The sequence below is a fragment of the Quercus robur genome, chromosome 11 (assembly GCF_932294415.1).
Source record: "Quercus robur chromosome 11, dhQueRobu3.1, whole genome shotgun sequence".
NCBI lineage: Eukaryota > Viridiplantae > Streptophyta > Magnoliopsida > Fagales > Fagaceae > Quercus > Quercus robur.
In genome coordinates, this window is record NC_065544.1 from 50,151,634 (window position 1) to 50,178,882 (window position 27,249).

At 33.0% G+C, this 27,249-nt stretch overlaps 1 protein-coding gene across 1 annotated transcript; it reads right to left on the reverse strand.

Annotated features, from left to right (window-relative positions):
- Window positions 1-435: 435 nt before the first annotated feature.
- Window positions 436-6,637, reverse strand: LOC126707476 (protein NUCLEAR FUSION DEFECTIVE 4-like). The gene is made up of 3 exons (XM_050407132.1): window positions 6,183-6,637; window positions 4,924-5,756; window positions 436-1,249 (listed from the first exon to the last, which is right to left on the reverse strand). Exons 1-3 carry the CDS (start codon window positions 6,528-6,530, stop codon window positions 757-759), a joined length of 1,674 nt encoding a protein of 557 aa, XP_050263089.1. The 5' UTR covers window positions 6,531-6,637; the 3' UTR covers window positions 436-756.
- Window positions 6,638-27,249: the final 20,612 nt, after the last annotated feature.

The following is a 27,249-nucleotide window of genomic DNA, read 5'->3' on the forward strand; positions in this document are numbered from 1 at the left end:
TTGTGCCAACTTAATTATTCATTAAAAAAAATGAAAAGTCTAATATTAAATGAACCATATAAAAAGAACAAATCATACACTTAATTTAATCATTTTTTTTTGTATAATTACCTATGATCTAAACCACCTTAAGGTTAATACTTGAATAATATGTGGTCCTTGAATAATATGTGGCAATATATGGACCATGTAACGTGCTAGAAGCACTATATGGGTAACTAATAAATTTTTCTTTATTAGTAAAAAAAAGTGATAAATATTTTTTATTGACTAAATTCTAAGTATATACAAATTAATTAGGATTGAAACACTTCCTTGAAACCGTATGATAGAATGTTAAAAACAAGTGTTAACAAAAAATTACATGAAATTATCATGGTTTAAGTTAAAAAAAAAAAAAAACAGGTAAAAAAACTTAAAATAAAAAATAGAAACTAAATAAATTACTATAGCTAAACATATAATCTCAAATCTTAGTGTACGTAGAATTGTAGCAGCACATAGTTTACATGCTAGTTTTACTAATTAGGAAAAAAGAATTGCACACGCAAGCTCTTCAAAATGAAATAAAAAGTACAAAGTTGGGATGCATATCAAAACATATAATCTTATATGAAATGATAAGCTAATACAATATGCCTCTCTTAACAAAAATGACAAGCAAACTAAGCAGAATGTAGGATATCACAGAGCATAAAGCTCATCAATCCTTTAATTCTTGTCCTCCCAATCTTTCAATCAATTTACTGTTTGTCTTCAATTTAGTATTTGTCTTCGGCCATTAGATGGTGCAGAGGATTTCTTTGATTTCTTGCTCGCATAAATCTTGGTATAAACAGCTTTGGTTCTAATAGACAATAAAATGTCTAGACCAAACCCAATAATGCATGCAACAGCCATGACCACAAAGGTTGTCCTGTAACAATGGGCTCCAACACAAGTATTGCCGCCTCCAGCAGTGGGAGTAGCCTCCATGTCGTATAAAATGCCGGCAAGTAGACCAGAGAAGAGGAAGGAACCAAGGGGAAGGTTGAGGATTAGAATGTTGTATATGAGACCATAGTATTTTAGACCAAAAAGTTCAGAAGCTGTTGGGACACTAATGGCTATTCGGATCCCATAGCATATTCCTACTAAGATTGAACCAATGTACAAGGAACCAGGCAGAGCCAGGGCCAAAATAACGAAACCAAAAACCATTAGAATCTGAGCAGCCGCATTCCAAAGAGGCCTTGGTGTTCCAGCTTTCCTGTCAGGACAAAAAATATAGAGGAAAAAAAAAGTCATCAAAAAAAGTTGGTTAAATCTTACTTTTTCTATATACAATTGTATTATTGCCCACTTTCCGCAAATCAGTGATTCAGCACACAAAAAAAGTAATCCAAACACACTAATTTTGTATAGACAAAAACTTTTATGAGATGAAATTCACTCTCTAAAGTCTGTATAGCTTTTTAATGTTTTCGGGGTAAAGCTATACTATTACCCACTTTGAGCCAATTAGTAATTCAGCCAATCAACCAAAACAACTATTTTCAAACAAACATTAATCATTTTGCATGGACCATGAGCTCTATGAGATGAATTCCACTCTCTAAATTAAATAAGGTAGCCCACTGGATTTATCGATGCCAGTGAGACCTACCAATCTTGACTTAACTACCCATTAAGGACTCTGAAAAGATCTGTTTCAAAAATGGACTCTGAAAAGAGCTTTTTTATGTTTTATCTTTTGGCTGTCATACAAGACCTACCAAAATCAAGAAGATGGTAGCCAAGCATAAATCTATGGTGAAGACTTAGGACAAGTGTGTCACTGTCAAGAATTTAATGTGTAGATAACAGAAAGTAAACAAGACAAGGAGATATCCCACTTGCGTTTCTGCCCACTTCAAAGTGACACCATTAAGCATTAGCAGAGTTTCAGCACATGACATCTTACATAATGTCATTTATCCAAAGCCTTTTTTTTTTTTTTTGGTAAACCATTTATCCAAAGCCCATAGGTTACTAAGATGAGTTTGGCCACTTGATTTACATGGTCATATTTGAAATTTAACTCACTCACAAGCATAGTATTTGTGATCATATGGCTTAAACATTTGAACCCACTAAGCAGGGGCAGAGCATAGCAAGGCTTGGGGGGTCATGAAAAAATTCTTTAATATTATGTATAAGTATTAAGAACTTTAAATATCTAGCTACAAAAATAGAAGTCCCCCCAAAAAAAAATGTTTGAGTTAGTCCAATGATGGTCTTAAAAACCATTAGAATTTGTCAATCGGTCTAGTAGTAGTTATAGAGATAAGGTAGTTTTTGTTTTCTCAAATTTATTTTTTGTACATAATTAACATCAAACTAAACAACTTTTGTATTCTCATTAGAGTTTAAAAGATGATAAGTTTCCCTAAAAAAATTATCTTGCAAATATACATATGTGAAAGTTATTAAATTTATATACAATATATTTATAAATTATGACCCATTCTAGTATCAAAATATTAATGTTTAAATATATATATATATATATATGCATTTATGCATGTGTAATAGTTTATCTTGACTCATGACTACTATATTAGTAACCAAAATTTGGCCCTCCCAAACAAAAAATCCTAACTCCCCTTGCCACTAAGTTACAATCAGTCCCACAGCAAAAGAAACGTTTGTATACGTTGAAAGAGAAGAAATGGCCACACATGTAACATTCTAGAGATTTTCTTTCATCATAGCGGATGACCAAATCAATGGTCCCTAGGAGCGTGGTCCATCATGCACACATGAGATATCCTAGCAACTCCTTTGCTTCAAAGAGTAACACTATTTTCTTTCCTTTTTTGTTAGGTTAATTAGAGAAGAAACGATCGTAAGGACAATATGCCTTAATCACAATTAGAGGTGATCATGGGTTGTTGGAATTAGGTTTATCATCATCAACCCATGACTCAACCCAATCACGTCGAGAGGAGTGAACTCTTTCATCCTCTTTCACTATTGGCTAACCGAGCACCCAATCGAAGCCAACCTCAACTTATTCTCAGGTAAGAGATTGGATTTTCGGTTGAGTGGCGGGTAGTAGAGAGAAAAGGATGATAGGTGATTGAAATATACTGTAATTCAACTGCCATTCTTCATCTCTTTTTTCCACAATTCAATCCCTCTCTTCAAACACAAGGAGCGACAAAAGATACCACCTCCTATGAGGAAAACAATTTCCTGATAATGACTTTCCCACTACCCATTCCAGGGGTTAGACTAGTAGAGTGGTGGGGCATGAGAATGAAAAAAATAATTCAAAGTTGAGTAAAAAAAAGATAAACTTTCCCCCAACTATTACCACCCTTTATTAATTGTTGATTATTGACAACAACTGAACAACGCTACAACGTAGCTCAATTGAACCTGTTCCTATAGAACTGAAAGGGGCAACCCAACAAATGCTGACCTACACCATTAATAATATTCCTACCCAAGGAATAATAAATTAAAAGTAAACTCTAGAGAAGAATCGAAAAATAAAGGAGGTTAAACAACTTGATTAAAAAAACAACAATTTATTTGGCACTCATAAAAAGTACTCCCCTAAATAATATTAAAATACAATGTATATTTTAAAGGGAAGATGTCAAAAGCACTCTAGATCATGGAAATGGTATAAAGCTTGACCTATTTGAAGAGTTATTTTGGGAAAGGAAAAAATATATAGGTTGACCCCTACAAATTTCTAGGAAGTTCAGAATCATGTGAACCTGGACATCACAATTTCCCTTGCATTATTTATAAACATAGAGGGTCATGCTCACTAACTTAACCCCGAAGGAAGAAATATATTTACTCAATATTTAAATTGAATTCGACTTTTATTTAAGTTATTTGTAAAAACATGAGGTGATTTCATCAAATCATGCACATAAGCTCCATGATCAAGATCCATCACACAGCTCAAAAAGATTTGAGTGATATTTATATTTATATTTACAAGAGACTAGTGAGTACGACTAGTGGCCCCAACATTTGGCTGTCAAAAATACCATCATTAAATTATTAACATATAAAAAATAAAATAATTTAATGCACGGTTGACATTCAACCTTGGTAATAGTTAGGTTTGGGTCCAAGTTGAGTCTAATAAAATGGATTGAAGCTTAGACTTCTAAATTTACGTCATGTACACATGGCTAAAGGTGATTACTAATTAATAAACAAAATTGATATCTTTTTAGATTTTTCTTTATCTTTTATTTTTATGGTTCTATGTGCCCGTTTGGATTCAGCGATTTATGTACCCATAGCTAAAGGTGATTACTAATTAATAAACAAAATTGATATCTTTTTAGATCTTTCTTTATCTTTTATTTTTATGGTTCTATGTGCCTGTTTGGATTCAGCGGAAAACCGCTGAATCCTGGGCTATGTTTTCTGATTTTTTTTTTTTTTTTTTTGGTTCCAGCCGCACTATTTGACCAAGTCAATCGTGAACAGTGACTCGTGCACTGTTCACAGACCCACAAATTTCACTTTTCAGCAACTTTTTCATTAAAAATAGGTTTCACGATATTATTCACACATTTAAAAATTATTTTGCTACAATGTTTTCAGTTTCAGTTTTCAGTTTCAGCAAAATAAGCTCAATCTAAACAGCCTCTATATTTACTCATACTTTCTCATATAAAGTGCAATTCATTTTATAACCATAATAATAATTTAAAAAAATAGAATAAAACAAGAAAAATACTAGAACCCATATGGACCCCCCACCACTTTTTTTATTTTATTAAAACCACCGTCACATCTTTACAACTTACCACTCATGCCATATAGTTGTAAAAAATTATGTAACTTTGGATGGTCCTAGGCTCCTAGCACCGCTCATAAAACAGAGACTTAAGCAACAAGGTAAGTAAAAGAGTGAAAACGACTTACTTGATGAAGTACTCCGAAACAGTACCCGAGACGATTCGCCCGAAAAAGCCCCAAATACTGATAAGCGAAACGAATATCGAAACGTCACTGTACCCAAGCGCCAATCCTATCTGACCCATGTTGTTCTGCACCGCCAAACCAGTCCCAACTCCACACAAAAACGACACGAACAAAACCCAGAAATCAATGGTCTTCAAAGCCTCAACAATCGTGTGCTCCTCTCCGATCAACGGCTGTCCTCTCTTCACCTCAACCACCGCCACTTCCTCAGCCTTATCCTCACCCTCCGCTGCCGCCGCCGCCGTCACCAACAACGGTTCAGTGCTTTCGCCCACCTGTCCTTCAACATCTGAACCCGGTCGAGACCGGTTCTTGAAGTAGATATAAACCGGGACTCCAAGCGGAGAAGCTAAGAGGACCATAAGAATGGCGGAGAAGGCTTCGGAGAAAACCGCGCTGGGACTTGGGATGAAATCGTAGGCCAAGAGGTAAACGGCGACGAAGACGGCGACGGCGTTGAAGACCCAGAAGAACTGCGTCTCTTCCTTCTCGTCGGAGCTAGTGGACGCCGGAGGGGACTCGCGGAGGAACACGGCGGCGACGAGGCAGACGGCTAAGGGAACGACGGCGAGCATGACGAGGAAGGAGGAGGCGTCGTCGTAGAAGAGGGCGGCGCATACGTCGGTGAATATGGCGGTGCTGAGCCCCACGTAGCCCTTGAGAATTCCGGACACCGGACCTCGGTTTCTCCGAAAATTCCTTATACACGTCACCAACACTGCCGTGTTCATCCACGTGGTGCTGTTTCCTCCCATGCACAAGAATATACACATCTGTATATATATAGTGTCAATGAAAAAAAAAAGTTAGCTTTTTTTTTTCTTTTTCTTTTTTTCCATTTGTACCATTTTTTGGAATATTCGACCCTAGAAAATGTCAAAAATAATTTGCAATTTTTTTTTTTTTTTTTGATTTGGTATTTGGGTTAATTAATTGGTATTTGGGTTTCAAAAATGTGAAAGTGAACATGCTTAGAATGTTAAATTGTGTGTGTTTTTTGTACAAGACAATAAGAAAACAAAGAAATAGAGAATGTTATGCATGTGGGGTTTGGTTTTTCATTCATATTTCATTAGAAATTACACAAATTAGTAGTTAACAAGTATAGTACAACTACAACTGCATTTTACTTATAAAACACAGAGAGAGTTTTTAAGGGTTTTGGACTCTTTTTGAGTTTTGTTTTAGTGGGTGTGTACCTGCCAATAAGAGAGGGGCTTAATTGTTTCACTGACAACAAGCCATTGAGCCCCATAGCCAACAAGGCCCTCGACGGAGCCAATAAGGAGGATCACCCAGGTGGGCAATTTGTCAGAAGCAAAGCCAGCGAGAAGCCCAAATGCCTTGCCCACATCTTTGGCCACAGAGAGATTGTTGAGCTCAAGTTGGGTTAGGTTCATTAGGGACTTCAAGGCATCGGAGTAGTTTGAGAAGGTGTAGTTGTTGCCTGAGATAGCTTGGACCCATATGGCAGCGACAAAGCCAAGCCATTTGAGGGCTGTGACTGAGGATTTGGAAGAAGAGGATGAGAGCTCGAAGAAGCCCATGAAAGTGTGAAACTAAAAGTCTCTTTCTTAGAGAAAACAGCAAAAACAAATGGATAAAGAGAGAGAGAGAGAGAGAGAGAGAATGAAAGATTGAAAGGTGGGTGGGTATGTGAGGCGGTGTGTGTGATATTTAAAGATTTTTTGGTAATTGAATAGTTGTCCCAAAACGAAACGTAGCTATTTGGCTTTGTTGCTGTAGGTAACTTAGTGGCATATGAAGTAGGTCTCTTTGACCTTTTGCCGACGAGGGACAACAGCTTTGTACGCTCCTGTTCCATTTTTCTCTAGGAGTTCGGTGTACGGTTCCCTAGTTTCACATTTTAAATTTTAAATTTTATATTAAGAATAATGCTTCATAGCATCTACAATATTCTTCAGAAATAAGACTTAAGTATATTATTTAAGTATTGTTTTTTAGGTTTATTTCTCTTAAAATTCTACTATGTGATTTTTTTTCTCATGAATAAAAATGTATTTTTTAAATTAAGTAATCATATGATAGAATCTTAAGAGGAAAATCTAAGAAATAATACCTAAAATACTGTATAAAAGTTTTGTCTATTTTATTAATATCGTTTTTTACAAAGATCTAAAATGGTTTTTTTTTTTTTTAATGAATATAATTATGAGATGGTAAGAATTTTGTAGTCTACCATTGGAGTGACAACTAAACTTATATACTATCCAATAAAAATACTAAATTTATACTCTCCTAAGTTTAAAGTCCTTTTTTTTATATATTCTTTTATTGGTATTGTGGGTGTTTAGAGTTCTTTGAACACTTAACTAATTTCAAAATGAATGTAGTCATTATTCTCATACACACACACCATATAATTACAATCAATACAAATTATTTGTACCACCTTTTGAATTTCATTTTATGTTCTACCAATTGTGATATGTTGTGTGTCGTTTTTTTTTTTTTTTTTCACTTCAATTATTTTTATAAGAAAAGTTAAAAAAAAAATACATAACAAGTTGTGATTAGTGAAGTATAATGTGGTACAAAGCATTTGTTTTTATGAATGAATCCCTTTGGACTCATTTGGTTGGAGTGATTATAGGGAGGATGAAAAATGGGGAAGAGAAAAGTTGGGAGAAAATAATGTTTGTAGTTGTTTGGTTGAAAACCATCAAAACACAACCTCCCCAAGTTGGGGAGAAAATTGGGCAAAAATATTTGAACAAAATTGCCCATATTACATGCTTCTTCTAGTAATTGTGTACACTATACATGCTACCTGCCTTTGTTTTCGTTGTTTTGGTTGGTTGAGTAAATGCTTATATTTTGTATTCTTTTTTTTTTTAAGAGTAAATTTATACAAACACTATTTTCTATCCTCCCTCCACTTTTCCATCACTCCAACCAAACACACATGAAGAAAAACTAAACATTTTTTATCCTCCCACTTTTTCATCCTCCCACCATTTTCTATCCATCCACTTTTTCATCTCCTAAACCAAATGAACCCTTAAGGAAGTGAGTTGTCCACTGACCTAGAAAACCCAACCTACCCACCTAGACCGATCCAACTTGAAGCCCACCAAACAACTCTAAATCACTGAGTCGTTCGGGATCATGAAACCCGAATTTTCGAGTGAAGATGTTGGTTAGGGGGTTTATAACCCGTAAAATCCGATCCTACATAACATATATATTCCTTACTAGGTGTCAAACTCTTATTTGACACAAAAATTTAATGAGAATTCCCGTATGATAGTATTGAGGTCTCTCCTTCGCTTCACAACCCATGAAGTAGCTTGACCTTCTCTGATCGCGTAATTCAAGTTCAAATTTCACCTAATTTTTTAATTCACTCACTCATTCACCAAAACAAAGAAAATAAACTTGAGAATTCCCAATTTACAACTTTGAATAATCTCACCTCAAAATTTATCATCCAAATACAACATTAAAAGAATTATTATTTATCTATCAACTCCCTTTGCATGTATGACGAGGCACTTCTTCACTTTTGCACGAATTACGAAAATTGGATTGGCAAGGGGGTAGTAGGCATGCCGACGCTGTGTGCATATTACAAATTCTTTTATTCTACTATTTGTTTTTAGCATGAGCAATTTTGATGTCACGTCCAATTACACAATTTTGTTCATAACTTATTTATGTGGTGAGTTGTGATTAATGGAGACCACAACTCACCACATAAACAAATTGTGAACAAAATTATGTAATTGAGTGTAGCACTAGAATTTTTCTTTTAGCATGAGTAAAAGGTCATTCGATACTCCGTCTATTCTATTCTATCCTATTTACCGGAAACCGTTCTTGGGGAAAAAGGTATGACAAGAAAGCAAAAGAAAGAACCAAAAAACAGTAATGGATATTACAAGGAAAGTAGGACGGCCATTTCGCTTGATGTAGCAAACAAGCTATAGTTTTTTGGGGCTAGTCTTGTGTGCATATATAACTTAGCTTAACGGCATCTAAGATGGCATGTCGGTATGGTTGCCGTTAAGTTTATCCATAATAGAATCAGAATTGTACTTTCAACTTTTCTATCGGGTCAATGGTCATGTCATTTGGAAAAACACAAAGGAACTGACTTGGGTGCATCATATGAATGCAAACAGCCGTCTAACACTTATCATGTGTTCACATCAGGGACCGTGCTATAGCAAGGATTAAAATTTAAAAAAACTATTTTATATTATGTGTAAGTATTAAGAACTTTAAATATTTAGCTACAAAAATAGTAGTTGGCCTTCTCAAATGTTTGAGTTAGTCCAATGATACTCTTAAAAACTAATAAAATTTGTCAATTGGTCTAGTAGTTATAGAGACAATATAGTTTTTGTTTTTTCTAATTCGTTTTTTATATATGTTTAATATTAAACTAAACAACTTTTGTATACTCGTTGGAGTTTAAAATTGATAAATTCCCCTAAAAAATTTTCTTGCAAATATAAATATGTGAAAGTTGTTAATTTTATATACATTATATTTATAAATTATGACCTACTCTAGTATCAAAATATTAATGTCTATATTTGTGTATGTACATTTACGCATGTGTGTGATAGTTTATTTTGACTCAAGACTAATATATTAGTACCAAAATTCGGCCCCCAAATAAAAAATCCTAACTCCACCCCTGGTTCACATTTTAATGAATTTAATGCATAGGAGTACAGAAGCTAATTCTCACGTCAGTAATATGAATGAAAAATAATAATAATAAATGATGAGTGTAGGGGGCGGTTTTGGGGCTCAGGCCCAAAAAGCGGGTGGTTCTGGCCCAAAAGTCCCTCAACAATGAATTTGTAGAGAGTAGGTTAAAGAACTAGGTTTTTGACAGAGGAAACGTAGTTATGAACAAGCCATGCAACCAGTTGGACGTAAGGATATTCCTCCAAGCTTTTGGAATAACAGTCCCTGGGGCTGAATCTTCTGCTTCTTGTCTCTCACTCCTTTCTCTTTTTCTCTCCTTTTCTTCTTCCCTCTGATCCCCTGGCCATGGGGATTTCCTTCTCTTATATAGCATCCTTCGTAAGATCACGACCCTACACTTGTCAGCCATTTAGTCCTCTACTTGAGTGCCTGTCCCATAGGTCATCCTCCATCTTTTCTGTGAGTTGCACTGGCCAAGATAATTCTGCTTTTCTGTCCTTTCCACATTAATGCGGCTGGAAAAGTAGTTCATTGGCATTTAATGCGGCAGTTGTGGTTGCCCCCCTTCCTGAACGTCATGCACTATTCCTTCATATTGGGTGACTTTTTGCCATGTATGGAGTGTGAATTGGACACCCACTTGGCGAGTCCGAGGAGGTACTCCTCCTCGGACGCCCCTAAGCAGGCCCGGCCCAACATGGTTGGGATGGGATATCCTATGCCCATGCCTTTTCTTCTTGTCATGGTTGGGCCTGATACATGCACTATGGCCCAACATCGGCTGACGGATTTTACCCCCACAATGAGTCAAGCTCATATGGTTTGTGCCCTCAAAAAAAAAAAAAAAAAACCTTATATGGTTTGTTGCATACCCCCACTAGTCGTTACTATTTTTTTTTAGAAGATAATTGTTACTATTTAGTGTGGCTCATATAATAAAGTTTTTTTTTTTTTTTTCAAATAAGGGATATGAATTTAAATCTTGCAAAAGAAAATTTTATTAATTTATTAATCTAATAATAAAAGGTAATTATCATAAAACAAATATGATAAGTACGAATATTAAGAGATAGAACAAGAAGAAAAAGAATAACGAGGACTAAGCTTCTTCTTTTTTTCTTCTAAAGAAAAAAACTTATATATATATATATATATATACACTTGAATTTAAAAACAGATTTGTCAAATGCGAAACATTAATATAACTATATAAGAATCCTTGTCAAGTCCTTTTCGTACTTATAATCAAATTGCAATGGGGTGAAAAAAAAATGGTGGGCCTTATGACACAGTGTATTATTTTGTGTTTGATTTGATTTAAAAGAGATATCATGTCAATTTCAATTGGTATAAGAATCTTTCTTCAACTTGTTGATTGATAAATAATGGCAGTAGTAACCATATATGGTTCTTTTTCCTTTTGATATGATATCTGAATATAAAAATATAATAAATAATGGCACCAGTAACCATTATTTTTCACTAGTAAATTATTCATATGACTAAGGACGAATTGGATGCAATTCATGTGAATGGTAACTGATTTGAATAATATATGATATTATGCGTATATACCAAAAGAAAAATGGTATATGATGAGATATTGAGATGCCATGCAATGAAGATGATTCCTATGCATATGAAGTGTTCAAAGTCAACCTACTCTCAAATTAGAGTATTTATTTCAGGAAAAAGATAATCGATGCTCTAAACCAATACGTATTGGTTTAGAAAGTATTTTTAGAAATTTTTTTTGGTAAAAAAATGTAACTAACTTTTTTGACAGTTTTTTATATTTTTCATAAAAATAATATTAAATTTTAAAAAAAAATTTAACAAATGTCCAAATTAAAGAGCACCTTTTAATTTGACTATTTTATTTGAATATGGGCTTAACATCAAAATTTATAAACTTTATCCACTCATTTCTTTCATGGCTTATTAGAAAAAAAATAAATAAATAAATACAGGCATAGTGCTGCCATAGTGCCGTGTAAAGAATTGGATAAAGAGGTGAGGTTAGGTTGCCTTTGAGATTCTTTACAATTTATTAATAAATAAAAAAATAAATAAGAGGTTAAGCTTACTTATTGCGATATATGTTCGCTTAGGTGCCTTGCAATTTTTGGTAACATATGTGCATAATATTTATCAAAATATATAATTTTTGTAATTTTTATATTAAATATTTTTTTAAAACTAAAATCTAAATTTCATTATTTATTATTAAAAAAATTACACAAAAACCAGAACTTAAACACTTTCTAGAGTACACTTCTTGATGCGGGCTTGGATGTGTGCTTATGTGGTAAATTCTTTGTTGAAAAATTCATCACATGCACTGAATGTTTCATTGTAGTTTTGAATTTTTTATATTTAAATGGAAATTCTAGCTTCGGATCTTCGTTTAGGATCCGTTTGGATACAGTTGAAAACTGAAACTGAAAAACACTGTAGCAAAATAATTTTTAAATGTGTGAATAGTACCGTGGGACCCATTTTTAATGAAAAAATTGCTGAAAAGTGAAATTTGTGGATCCATGAACATTACACGATGTGCATTGATTGGCTGAAAAAAGTTAGAAAAATCCAACTTTGTGGTTACTGTTCATTGAACAGTGTATGAATAGTAGCCGCAAGTCTCAAAAACGCGTGAAAAAAAAAAAAAAAAAAAAAAAAAAGGGAAAGCAAACGCAGATGCGCTAGGTTTTCAGCCCAATCCAAACTAAGCCTTAGAGAAAAATAAGAAATTTAATTTTAGAATTGAAAATTTATTAAAATAAATAAACTTTAGTAAGTAGAGCAGAGGAATGTAATGCAGTGGTGCGTACATGACTGAATAAAGTGAATGGTACTCTACCAATTCTAAATTAAAAAAGAAAATGAAAAAAAGAATAGTACACTACTAGTACAAAACCCATTTGACACACTTCACTCCCATTCTCATTACTCAATTTTTTTACTTTAATGTGGGACCCATTCCTGTAAAGTGGTCTAACCCCTTTGTTAACAAAATCAGCTTCAACCACAAAACAAAAACATTAACAACAACAATAGCAACAACAACAATAACAGCAGCAACAACACCCATCTTTCTCAAAACACAAACTTGAACCCATAAAAATTTCAGAAGCTCCCTCGCCTCATCAGGATTATCACCGGTGAACAACAAAATCAGCTCCAATGTACGGCGACGCGATAGGGTGGGTTTTTTTTTTTTTTTTTTTTTTTTTTTTTTTAATTCATGGGTGGTGCCATGTATAGTTCGGGGGGTTCAAATGAACCCCTTGAGCTAGCAATTTATTTTTTTATTTTGATTTTATATATGTGGGGCCAGAGAATTTGTGATCCCGGCCCACTTTCCATTAAGGCCTAAGGCCCATACTGAGGAGAGGTGTTGATGAGGACATGCAACGAAAGTCTAAATGGCTTAGAGATATAGTCGAGGATGATCCTGTCCTCGGCGTCCCAAAACCTAGAAGGAAGGAACGGCACGCCATCAAAGGCGGCCCCCAGAGCGCTCCCAGAAGAAAGGGCGAGTACATTGTAGGAGCAGTTCAAGGAAAACTGTCACCTCCACATTGAATGCGCCAACAAACGTCCTGCCCGCCTTGATGGGGAAAGGACCCCTGAACAGTATGGCGACAAAGAACAAGGGAAAGGCTGTCATTACTGCAATTAAGTACTCTGCTCCTGACAGAGTCATACTCTTCAGCTTTTACAACCACCCCCAACCACTTTGGGTATGGGCTGATAAGACAAGTATCTGCCCTATAAAACTGAACCTACATGTGAACGTTCAAGAGAAGGGAAAAGCTAGTATAAAAGGAAAATGATGTATCGCCAAAAAGGGGGGAAACCGAGCACAACAGGGGTAATAAGAATATTAAACTCCTCTGACGAGGGCCAAGAACCAGAGCCACCCAGGCCGTGCCAAGGAGAACGTCTTCTTGGATATGCTCAGTTCACCCCTGTGCGATAGTCATGGACCGAGGAGGAAGTCTTCTTGGATAAGTTCAGCTCACCCTTACAGTAGTCATCATGAACACCATGATTAACGACTGACCGTTCACCAAGGTCTAGCCTTTTAGCCCACTCTCTATAAATTTTATTGTTTGGGCCTTTAACGTTCGAACCCAATACCGATTTGGGATCGTTACAAATTGAGTCCTTACAATTGGCGCCGTCTGTGGGAAGACTTGTGCGTTGGCACAGGTGACGGTTAGTCATGGTGGGGTCAAGCCTCTATCAACAAGGGTCCCTCAAAAGAAGTAGTTTTGAAGGTGGTGCAAGCTATGCAAAAGCCTCTCCATCATTTCCAGCAGCACACGGTTGGTGCCCTAACTCAGTTCTCATTCAAGGCTACACCTCGAAGTGCCAGTGGCGCGGGCAGTTCTAGGGGCTTCTAACATCAAGTTTATGCCCCACACATATGCGAAGGAGCTAATCCTCGAGGGACCAATAAATATAAGTTTTGGACAAAATCAAGGTCTTGCATGGTCCTCGGACTCAAACCTATGGGGAAACCAACTACTTTAAGAAAATATAAGTTTTGGACACAACCAAGATCTTGCATAGTCATCGGATTCAAACCTATGGGGAAACCAACTACTTTAAAAAAACATAAGTTTTGGACAGAACTAAGGTCTTGCATGATCCTCGGACTCAGACCTATGGGGAAACCAACTATTTCAAGAAAATAGACTCAAACCTATGGGAAAACCAACTACTTCAAAAAGAAAGTGCTGGACAGAGCCAAGGTCTTGTATAGTCCTCGGACTAAAACCTATGGGGAAACTAGTCACTAAAAATATATAAGTGTTAGACAGAACCAAGGCCTTACATGGTCCTCGGACTCCCAGCTCTAAGGAAACTAACACAACCGAGTGTTTAGCCCCGGTACAGTTATACCTCGGTCCTCGGACCGGATGCCGAAAACAAGTTAAGGCTATGAATGTCGTCAGGAGCGTGGCAAAGCACCCTAGTGCCCGGCGACAATCTCGGACAGTTCATTTTAGGTTACCCATTCTCGGGTGATCACCCCATATGCAATATAGAACATTAAGCTATTATCCCGATTAGTCTCATGTGGTTAACCTACTTCAAGTCGGCATTATTATGCCCATTAGTTTTAATAAGTTCAAAGTGATAACTCTTTGTTAACAAGGGTTTTGACCCTAAGTACTGTTTGAAAGAAAGGGACACTAGCACATCCATTCACAAAATAATTATTGCAGAAAAGAAAAAACACGCGAAATGGGATAAAGTCATCTTTTATTAGACAAAGAAGTAGTACAACGTACAATAAGGTGCTTAAACAAGTCTACACTAGAAGCTAACCACAGAAGCAGAAAGAAAAAAAAAAAAAAAAATATATATATATATATATATAAAGGATACATGGGAATGATAAATCCTTCAATTTTGCTCTAGCAGCGATTATGCACGTCCGGATGGCATCAGTGATGGAAGAGAAGAAGAAGCAGAGGCGCCTAGGTGGCACCAGTGATGTAAGAGAAGAAGAAGCGGAGGCACCTAGGTGGCACCAGTGATGGAAGAGAGGAAGAAGCAGAGATGCCAAATCCCCATACCAGATCTGACTGCAATCGAGTAAGTATCATATTAGCAGCAGTCGAACGAGAACGGATGGTACCGATGATGAGAAATCTCAGTGTTGTTGCACCAAAAATCTGATGTGACCTCTACCTGCTTCGGATTTTGGCTGAAGGAAGAAGAGGCTCCTTTCTCGCCTTATCAAGGGGAAGAAATGTCATAAGTCTTTGTCTCCCTCACCCTGACCGGGCCATTTTGGATCTCGAAGATACCCAAGGCTTTTGAAGAGGGTGTGGCCCCCTCACCCTCATCCTGGTCTTGACCATATCACCCCCTAAGGCTCAGTCACACTGGTAGTGGGGACTTTGGGCATAATTGGAGGGTTAGGAATTTGAAAAGCTTAAAGGGTTTGCAAATAAAAAAAATGACCTCCCACCGTACTTCTTATATGGGGGTAAGCCTGATGGCATTTAATTTGTGCAAATCTTCAAGAAAAACTATAAATGAGATACATCCCGCTCAATTCCCAAAGCAGTCTTCATCCGTTGGATTTGCGTCGCCTCGTAAAGAGACATTATTAAAGGCATGCCTCGTGTACCGAAACGGTAGGAACACGGCGTGGGCAAATTAAAAGAATGTCTCACAACCAAGAGCGTGTCCCAGGCAAAAGAAGAGGCACCGACATTGATGAAGGACAAGACTTGGCAAGCCATGACATAGGCCCAAACTCTCCTCTCCGTCCAAGGAGTCGGACAGCAGGATTTTGAGGGGATATTGTGGGGCCAGAGAATTTGTGATCCCGGCCCACTTTCCATTAGGGTCCAAGGCCCACGCCGAGGAGAGGTGTTGCCGAGAACATGCAACGAAAGTGCAAATGGCTTAGAGATATAGCCGAGGATGATCCTGTCCTCGGCGTCCCAAAACCTAGAAGGAATGAACGGCACGCCATCAAAAGCGGCCCCCAGAGCGCTCCCAGAAGAAAAGACGAGTATATTGTAGAAGCAGTTTAAGGAAAACTGTCACCTCCGCATTGAATGCGCCAACAAACATCCTGGCCGCCTTGATGAGGAAAGGATCCCTGAACAGTATGACGACAAAGAACAAGGAAAAGGCTGCCATTACTACAATTAAGTACTCTGCGCCTGACAAAATCATGCTCTTTAGCTTTTACAACCACTCCCAACCACTTTGGATATGGGCTGATAAGATAAGTATCCGCCCTATAAAGCTGAACCTACATGTGGATGTTCGAGGGAAGGGAAAAGCTAGTATAAAAGAAAAATGATGTATCGCCAAAAGGGGGGAGGGGGGAACCGAGCACAAAAGGGGTAATAAGAATATTAAACTCCTCGGATGAAGGCCAAGAACCAGAGCCACCCAGGCCGTGCGGAGGAGAACATCTTCTTGGATACGCTCAGTTCACCCCTGTGCGATAGTCATGGACCAAGGAGGAAGTCTTCTTGGATAAGTTCAGTTCACCCTTACAGTAGTCATCATGAACACCATGATTAACGACTGACCATTCACCAAGGCCTAATCTTTTAGCCCACTCTCTACAAATTTTATTATTTGGGCCTTTAACGTTCGAACCCAATACCGATTTGGGATCGTTACAAATTGAATCCTTACAATATATATAATATATACTTTTTTAATTATTATTTAACCCTAACCCTCCTAAATAAAAATTTGAACACTTAGATTCTAAATTTTTTTAAAACCCACTTGAAATAAGTTTAATTATGATCATCTTAACAATATTTTGATCTTTTTAAATAAATAAAAATGCCTAACAACAATCCAATTTTATCTAAAATCTGGGAGAAATAGTAAGCCCAACAGCAAAGTAAATATTTTTTTTCATCTAAAATTATTTTAAAAAGCCCATTTAGATCTTAATAAATTTGAAATGAACTAATGGAAAATTCATAGTTTACATTGTACTATCATTGTAATATCTACATTGTTTCTAAACAAATGTGTACAATATTGTATAGTTTTGCAAATGTGTATAGTATAATTATCTATAATATAAATCTTACATTAATAGTACAATGGAAACATATAATCGTCATAAATTAATAAATAAAAGTATTTTAAGCAATAATAATTAAAATTCACTTAACAACAACAATTAACATGTTCATTATATTAAGAAAAAAATATGTCAAATGAACCTATAATTTATTTTTTATTCTATTACTAGTACGTACTATAGACAAATTTGTAATAGGAAAGCCATTTAGACCGCAAGATTCATATTTTACTTAAGATGTATCTTCTTACTGACCCCCTAGGAAAAAAATCCTAGAGCCGTCACTGTTTAAATTGGCTGGTTTTTTTTTTTTTTTTTTTGGATGCACATGTTTGTGGGTTTGTGTTTGTGTGTTAGAGAAAAGATAGTGAGCAGTGAAAAAAAAAAAATGAGGAGATGAAGAAGACCATACCAGCAGCGTGAAAGGGAAAAGAAAAATGGAAGAAGAAGACCCATGTGAAAAGAAAAAAAAATAAAAAAAGACCACCTCACCGAACCCAATGAGAAAAAAAAAGGGTTAAAAGTTGCAGCTAACCTGACTAGTGGGTCTCTTAGTGTAGGTTTAATTACGAAAATGCCATTGAAAACAGAGTTATGGAAACTAAAAACACCTAAAATGTGTTTTCAGTTTCCATAACTCATCACTCAAAAATCAAATAATTGAGTAATAGAAACAATAACTGGAAATAAAATCCAAACAAGCTTCTCAGTCATGGGTCCCACCATTTTTAAGTTATAAGTGATGGAAACAGAGTTATGAGTTATGGAAACATGAAATCCAAACACCCCCTAAGTGATAAGTAGTTAAGAAGCATTTAGCCACCGGGAGATGATCTCAGATTTCATGAATGATAGGTTGTTCAAAATTAAGTGATAAGTTGTTGAGAAACATTTTGTGATATGTCTCCAGAAGTTATTTATTATTATTATTTTTTTATAAATTTTAAATGCCACCACCTCAAGAAGGATTTAATTACACTAGGAAAAATTGTATATTGTAATCTCTAATAATGATCAAAATTAATTTCAAACTTATAACTTTATTTTCGTTACAAACATTCGGGTAGCCTAGTTAGATAGATACCGGGCCAACAAGTCTCAAGATTTGGATTTGAGTTTTAACAACTATCTGTGTGTTGATGCTCCTTATATTTCATTTCCATCCCAAACGGTTCAAAAAATAATAAGTGAGTTTCTCACCGACTGGGAGTATGGAGTCTTGCCTGGGAGCGGGTAGAGTGCTATTATGGTCACGTCCAAGTAGGGAAGCCACACTAGTCGCCCCCCTCTACCCTTTTTTTTTACCCAATTTTTTTTTTTTTTTTTTTTCGTTCAATTGAAGTTTATTCAATTAAAATTTTTATATCAATTTTCGTTAAATGCTGTTATTAAGTGTCCAAATTTTTCTTAGAGTTCCAAAGCAAGGGGTTTTAATTTATAAAAAATAAAAAATAATGTGCAGAACTATTCAGCAACCTTTGCTTGGAAGGTGTCCACGATGAGCTTATTGTGGTGCTTGAGAGAATCTTGGAATTTGAATGTAAAACCAGGTAAAATAATGTTCAGTATAAAGTCTTAGCTGCTCTTTGTGAGGCTGGGGAGATGACAAAAGACCAGCCTTTTTTATGTTGTGGTTGAAAGGGATTCAAGTCCTGATGCTATTTCCTACACAATGATGGTACATGGATATTGCAGATAAATTGCCTTACGTATCAATCATTTGAAAACAAACAGTGCTTTCAATGCTTTAATGCTCTTCTTTTTTTTGAAAATATTTTTTAATAATTAATTGGACTGTTTTAATTAAAAAAATTTGAAAAACAAATAGATACATTAACATGCAAAATTTAACGGAAGTTGATAGGGATACTTTAATTGAATAAATTTGAAATTTAAGTAATTCAATTGAGCAAAAGTAAAGTTAAATGTCTAATAATAATTTTGGTCAAATTTAGAGGAAGTAATTTTGCATTTTTTCCTTAAAATTATATATAGGGTTGGGGTTCAAGTTACATTATTTGTAACTTTAAGTTATGTTATACCATTCAATATATTTTTATTGGATAAGAATTTAAAATCCATTTTTGAATTAAATTTTCTTCTAATACTACATGATTGAAAATTTTCAAAATGATTTGAGTTCAATAACTATGTCACTGATCACGTGTTTAAATTTAAAATTTTGTATTATAAATTAGACTTTTGTTAACAGATACTCTTAGAGTATTTGTTAATTGATCATTTTAAGAAATTTTTTATACCATTTTTATGAGAAATATAAAAAACGGTTAAAATTTTCAATTTTTTTTTAAATTTTTTCATAACAAATTTCTAGAAATATTTGCTAAACAATGCGCTTAGATTATCTGTTAACTTTTCCCTTAAAATTATGCAAAACATATGGGTTTTTATCAAATAATAAATAATATTCGATTGGCACAAAACTTAGTATGCATGCTTTTTAAAAAAAAAACTTAACGTGCATGTTAAAAACATATAAAACATTTAATCCAACGAGCAAGATTTTATATATATGAAATTCAATCTTATATACATGGAGGCTTCCTAATTGCTTGTTAGATGTCTTTTGGATTTGGGTGAAAAATAGTGTTAAATGAAAATCCTCTTCCCCTGTCCCCTCTATATATAAAAAATTAATTAAATAAAAATCTTAAAAATTTTAAGATCACCTTAAAGGCTATAAGTTTGATTAAAGGTCCTTTTGTTCTAATTTAAAATGTTTATGTTCATTCTTATTTTATACCTAACTTTTAAATCCCTTTTTTAGGTATAATTATATTTTAAATTTATACAATTAATTTTTGTTAAACAATAAAATTTTATAAAAAAAAAATCATGTAAACAAACTCTGAGAAAAAAAAATCTTAAATTACACTAACTCTTTCCACAAATAAATTAAAAAAAAAAAAAACCTTATTTTTCCTTTATCTTTTACCAAATCGTGGAAGATTTAAATCTAAAAATTAAAAAAAAAAAAAAAAAAAAACCAAAGCAGGTCTAATCAAGAATTAATAATGTATTAATGTGGTCAAATTGACATGATGATTATGACAGAGATTTTTAAAACAAAGCAAGTAAGATATAGTTGGTACGCTCATAACTCTTGTGAAGTGGTTGACGCTATTAACGAGAGCAGTTGCAATGGTGAATTTGGGATGGTCATCCAAGGTTCTTTGGAGCTGCTGCGGTTTTTTCAAAGCTGGAAAATGCTATATCAGAAAAGGGACTACAATAGAATTGCGCATGAGCTGGCTCAGTTAGCTAAATTTTCAGGCTCTTCTCAGCCTGTCATTCAGCATGTTTTACTGTTAGATAGAGCTAAGTGTTAACTTTGTTTATTGTTTTTAGCTCTTTCTTTCCTACTTGTTGTACTCTGTTGTTCTCCAATTTTAGTTTAATCAAAATTCAGTTTCAGTTTCAAAAAAAAAAAAGTTGGTACGCTCATAAAAAAAAAAAAAAATGGTACGGTTGTTGTACAGCCTGTCGTATTAAAAATACGACTAAGAAAAAGCTTGTACGAATGGAGTCAAAGAAATGTGCTGAGACCACGTGATCTGCTTTCCTTGAAAAGTACTAGTAGTTATCAAAGTTTTGGATAATATTTCATTGATCTAATCTCAACAGTATTTTTTATTATTTTAAGACTTGGTTTGAAAAGTTTATTTATCTTATCTAAATAAGTTGAGACTCTATTGAAAAAAACTTATTTGATTTGTGTGCAATATTTTTAAAACATTATTCTTTTAGATATCATTTTTGTATAGTTTAATAAACCATTAAAATTACAAAAACAAAAGAAAATTTTAAAGGAGGGAGAGACAGACAATCTATTTCTAAGAGATTACTTGAGTTTGTTTGAAACAATGCAACTTATTCTTAATGTAACCAGAACAATTAAACCATTACAAATTCACATTTTTAAATTTATTGTCATTTTTAGACGGTTTTTTTTTCAATAACAGCAAAACTCAGCTATACTTTCTTAGTTTACTTTGTAATTGAATTGAACTACCTAGTTTCTTGGTCAATATAGCTACATGAATGAATTAATTAGAAAACCTAACCCATTAGGGTAGCAAGTATAACTTGTTATCAAATAAGGAACCTTGGATCAAATCTACCTACACTAAAAAGAAATTAATTGATAGTTTTCTTTGATGGTAAAAATTAATTATTATAGAGTAAGTACAAGCAATTCATAAAACTGATTTTGTTCAGTTCAGTTATACTCCAGTACTAATTTTCCCATCACCCAAACAACTGCAAATTATTATTTAAAAAAAAAAAAAATTACTTGTTTAAATTATGCACGTAATATTGTTTTCCAACAAAACAACATTTTTATTTATTTTTTTCTATTTTGGCTGTATATCAATCAATGAAATATCAGATGTTGTATAGTAATTGGCAGTGGCACCATGTGAACGTGGTCCGTACATGTCTATTTGCAGTCTGTTTAGTCCAACTTGCAACTTATCAAAAAATAGAAGAAAAAAAAAATGCATCATTTTATGCGGCACAAATTAAGCAGGCTACTTGCAGCAGCAAAGGTAAAATTTTCAATGGCTTTATCACAAAATTCAAAGCTGAATGGTTGAATTTAAGGCTCTGTTATTTATTATTCTAAGACACACTGATTACGAGATGGAAAAGTAATGAAGACGGTCAACGGCTGCTTATTTTTCCAGCCTACTTTATACGAACATTTTTTAATTTTAGCATCAATAAGTCCCATCACCAACTTGGTTCATTGCTATTCTCTTTTTTTTTTTTTTTTTTTTTTTTTTTTTTATCATCACCAACTTGGTTCATTGCTATTCTCTTTTTTTTGATTTGATTTGATTTGATAAAAAAAAAAAGAGAATAGCAATGAACCAAGTTGGTGATGGGACTTATTGATGTTCATTGCTATTCTCAAAAAAGGAAAAAAAAGTTCATTGGTACAATAGGGCAATTTACATTCTAATTGTCTTTGTGCTTAGCCCAAAGGGAAATAGAAAGAAGTTTGATGGTTGAATCATATATGGTTTTAAATCTTATATAGCGAGGTATCATGAGATTTCAATTTAAGTGTAAGAAGGAATATTTAACATTTTAAATATGTTTCAGAAATCTATTACTTGATGTGTCATAAAATTTTAATAAAATACCAAAAATAATTGCAAAAATAATCAAATTCAAAAACATGAAAAATTTTGGGGTGATATATAATAGGATTTATTGGTTGAAATATTTGAATATATTTAATATATATATATATATATATATATCAGTTATATATTGAACTAATAAAATAATCTCATACTGATTGCCATGAAAAATATTTGCCGATATCTGAAAAACAAATTAATGCTCAAGAATATTCCCTTGCATGCGCTGTGATGAGTTTATAATTCTAAATATCCCTAAAATAGAAATTAAATATATATATATATATATATATATAGTAACAACAAACAACACACAAAGAATTGAAGAAAGCAGAAATATTTCTAATTGTCATCTCTGATGAAACTAGCTTTACAATTTCAACTTACATATCCAAAATATTTTCTGCGGCTAGTTTTCAAGCTAAGCCATTTGATAGAGCTTTGCTTTCAACATTTATGTTTGCAAGTTTCTTTCTTTTTCTTGTTTAACTATAAAATAGTTATCAAAACCAAATCAGAGGTTGACACTAATTTACTGGTCTATTGGTTCAACTAATGGTTCATTGATTGATTGGACATTAATTAATTAATTAATATATTTTATAATTATAAAAAATAGCTAATATATATATCTTGAGAAACCAACTAATAAATTGATTCTCTAAAAAAAAGCTAATAAATTTAATTATATAGAAAAGTAAATTCTAAAAGTAGTAAAATCATATCATAATTTATTAAAAAAAATTAAGACCTAAAAATATTCTAGGCAAATTTCCTAGCACTACTTTTGAATAGGTAGTAGTCTAATCAATAATAATGGTTGAATCTTCTCCCAAAAAAAAAAAATAATAATAATAATGGTTGAATGGAGACAATTAAAGAAAAATGAAAAACTTTTTAATGGTAATGCACATTGCACAACAACAGGTGTAGACGTCGTGACATTTGGAGTGCTGATTTAAGTATGTATAATCATGTAGGTAGGCAGGTTTAACAAGTTTAGAAGTTGAATCCATTATTCACAATCCATCACATATATAAGAGTTGTGACACAAAATGGTTCGAATTTGACAACTATAATAAATATCAAACTAATAACGGTCCTAATTAAATCTGGGATGATTTTATTTTGAAGTGAGTAGGTCCTCCAAAACGGAATAAAATCACGTTTCCTTATGGAAAATATCCACCACAAGATTTTCATGATCATCAAGCAATATTATTTTGTTTCTATTTGAAATTTTCTTTTTGGACATGTATGGATGACCCTACTGATTCCCAGGTTTAAAACGAATCAAGCAAAATTGCAAATCATATACCCTACATTAGCCATTTGTGTTGCATACATGAAAATATGCATGGTTCATTTGAACAATTATATATATTTTCGCCAATGGACTTACAACGCATAACACAACTTGCTTGTTATATCATATTACCTTAGGTGAGTAAGGTTGGTTTTTGTGTTGAGTATTGTGAATGGATTAATTACTTGGTCTCAAATTTAAGAAAATTAAAATGAATACTTCCAGCAAAATTAACCACAATTAAAAGTTAATTTGGATTTGATTGAGATTCTAATTGTGCATCGACTTTAATATTTGTATATAATTGTAAGGATACTTAGCATGAACATGGAGTAAATTGAATTTCTAAAGACACTTTTGAAATCAGATTTTAATTCAATTGTAAAAGACTTGTTACAAAATTGGAGTACAATTAGAATCTAATGTAAAAAAAAAAAAAAAAAAAAAAATTATTGAGGTTTTATTTTAATATATTATATAATATTTGAAAATTTAAGTTACAATATTTAAGAACGTAAGCTTTACTCTTTGAAAATGTGTAGTCAAGTCTACCCACTAATTATAGTGCTAGCAAAAGGAAGAAGAAAAATATTGATATTGGGCATAACATGACAATGATTATTATTTCTTTTCTTGAGTTTCAAAACAAGATATGTCAAGTGCTTAAAATAGAATCCATGTCTAGTTGTTTGTTTTCGCGCTTATAATCATATTGCAACATGGGTGAAATTAAAAATGGTGACCTTATGATCATGTATTATTTTGTTGCTAATTTTTTTTTCTTCTTAAAGAGATATCAAATGATTTTAAATTAGAACAAGAATCTTTCTTCAACTTGTTGATAAATAGTGGTACTAGTAGTAACCATATAGTTCTTTTCCATTTGATATAATAATCCGAATACAAAAATATGATAAAATCAAGACAGTTGATTTGGAACCTAGGTAATTAATGCATATGAGACTAACTACAGTTTTGGACGCAATTCTTGTGAAAGTTTTATGCGTAGATCCCAAGGGGAAAAAAAAAGAAAAAGGAAAGAAAAGAGAGTATATGATACGGTTATGCATTAACATTGGTTTGTACAAACAAAATTTCCTATTTATTTTACAACAAAAATCTAATTTTTTATTATAATTATTATTTTAGCTTACCACTTTCCAAAAAATCGACTACCTATTCTCTATTTTAAACTTTTTTTTTATTTAAATATTATTTATTCATTTATTTCTTTCACCTTTCAAAACACCCAATTTTCCTCCACTTGTCAAAACAAACACACCCATTTATAAATATATATAAATATATATATATATATATATAATATTCATTTCGAAAAGTTACAATGTTTTTAATTTTGGGGAAGCACCGTAGTTTTTTTTTTTTTTAATTTTTTTTTCAGAGCTGGTTTCAACCTATAAAAATGTTGTAAATATAGTACTTCTCATATTTATTGCAATGGCCTGAATGTGTGCTGCTTATGCAGTATTTTCTTTAATTATTAAATAATGGACAAAGTTTAGCTACAAAATTGATTGTAGTCTTAGGCTACAAACTCACTCAATATTTTTTTATTGGAAGTGAATTTTGACAAATCCACCATTGGATTATATCTTCTTCTTATATCCTCCATGTTTGCAAAATTTCAAGAAAATTAAAGATCAATAATAGCTATATCATCAATAAATTTTTAAATTGCAAGTTTTTATAATTTAAAAATATGCATAAAATATAAGATTATAAATTATATAGTAAAAAATATCCAATTGACACAAAAATTGACATGTGTATTAAAAATGTAAAAAACATGTAATTCAATGGTTAGATTTTCAAAATATGCAATAATATTTATTTTATTGAGTGAGTTTGTAACCTAAGGCTACAACCAATTTTGTAACTAAACTTTGTCCTTAAATAATTTATCACATGTCCTGCATGTTTTTTTTTTTTTTTTTTTTCCCAAGAAGTACATTATGTTTCATTGATTTTTTTTTTCTTTTTTTTTGGGAAGATCTGTTTCACTGAATCTTGCAAGAAAATTCCTTGTTATTACATGTCCTGCCTGCTTATGTCTCAAACTCTCTTTTTTTTTTTTTTTTTTTTTTTCCTATATAAAAAACCCCAACATGCTAAAAAAAAAAAAAAAAAAAAGAGGAAATATTTTATACTACACTTTTTGAAGTGGGCTTCGATGTGTGCTAGCTACTGTGCTGCTTATTCAGTAAATTCTTTAATTATTAAATAATTTATCACATGTCCTGCAAGTTTCATTGAATCTTTGTTTTTATTTTTTTTGGGAGGATCTGTTTCATTGAATCTTAGTTTAACACTAAATAAAAATTTAATAATTAATTACTCTGAATTATTAGAATTGAAAATTTTAAAATAAATGAAACTTAAGTAGAGCAATGCAGTACTGGTGATCGAGCACATGGCTACCTAGATATCATATGAGTGCTAAGTCGTTGAAACATTGAGCCACCGATCTGTCAATTGTCATGTGCTCGGACACTGAATTATTAGAATTGAAATCTTATATTTGTTAAATCCTTCTCTGGATTGATTTCTATAGAAAACTATAGAAAATTTGAAATTTAACTACTTGGCATATTCTGATATTTTAAACAAATGCTTCATGAAATAAAAAATTTCCATTGTAACTATCGAAATTCTAGGATTGCAAATCATTCAATCAACATAAAATGGATTAAAGATTAAGATAATAGAGTCGAGTCAGCAGATAAAACGACAAATACAATTATATATCACTTGGTCCTTTTAGTTTTCTATTTCTCACTTTTTTTTTCTTGATTTTTTCAAATAGCTTGGCCTTACTTATCACAAGTCAATTGATTTTGAATTGTGCATGTCATCTATTTGTCACCTTTCTACATCCGACCCATGAACTATCATTGATATTATGAAATAATTTAGTGTATTTAATATATATATATATATATATACATATATATATATATGTGTGTGTATTTCAGCAAAATATATATATATATATATATATGTGTATATAGCATCACATGTGAAACTTCCTATTATATATCCAATGTGATAATAAATTTTGCTCAAAAATTATATTTTCACATGTATTTTTTTTTCTCTCTCTCTCTCAAAAATTATATATATTTTTTCTTCTTTACAGGTCTAGTGAAGAAGTAATGATGTATTAATGTGAGCAAAATGACATTATGACAGAGACTTTTTTTTTTTTTTCGAAAATGATTGAATTTAAAAACAAAGCTAGGTGACATAGACTATAGATTATAGAAACATATGACCACCACTAGATTGATTGATCGATATGAGAGTGGCTTATAAAATACTACATTTCAATAAGATGCTATACACTTAAGAGATGGTCGGTGCGATCATATAAAATACGACAAACTACGGTGAGCATAATAGCACATGATCTAATTTTCTTTGAAAAGTACGTGCAGTTATCAAAGTTTTAGGTAATATTTCGTTTATCTATTCTCAACAGTAATTAAAAAAAAAAAGT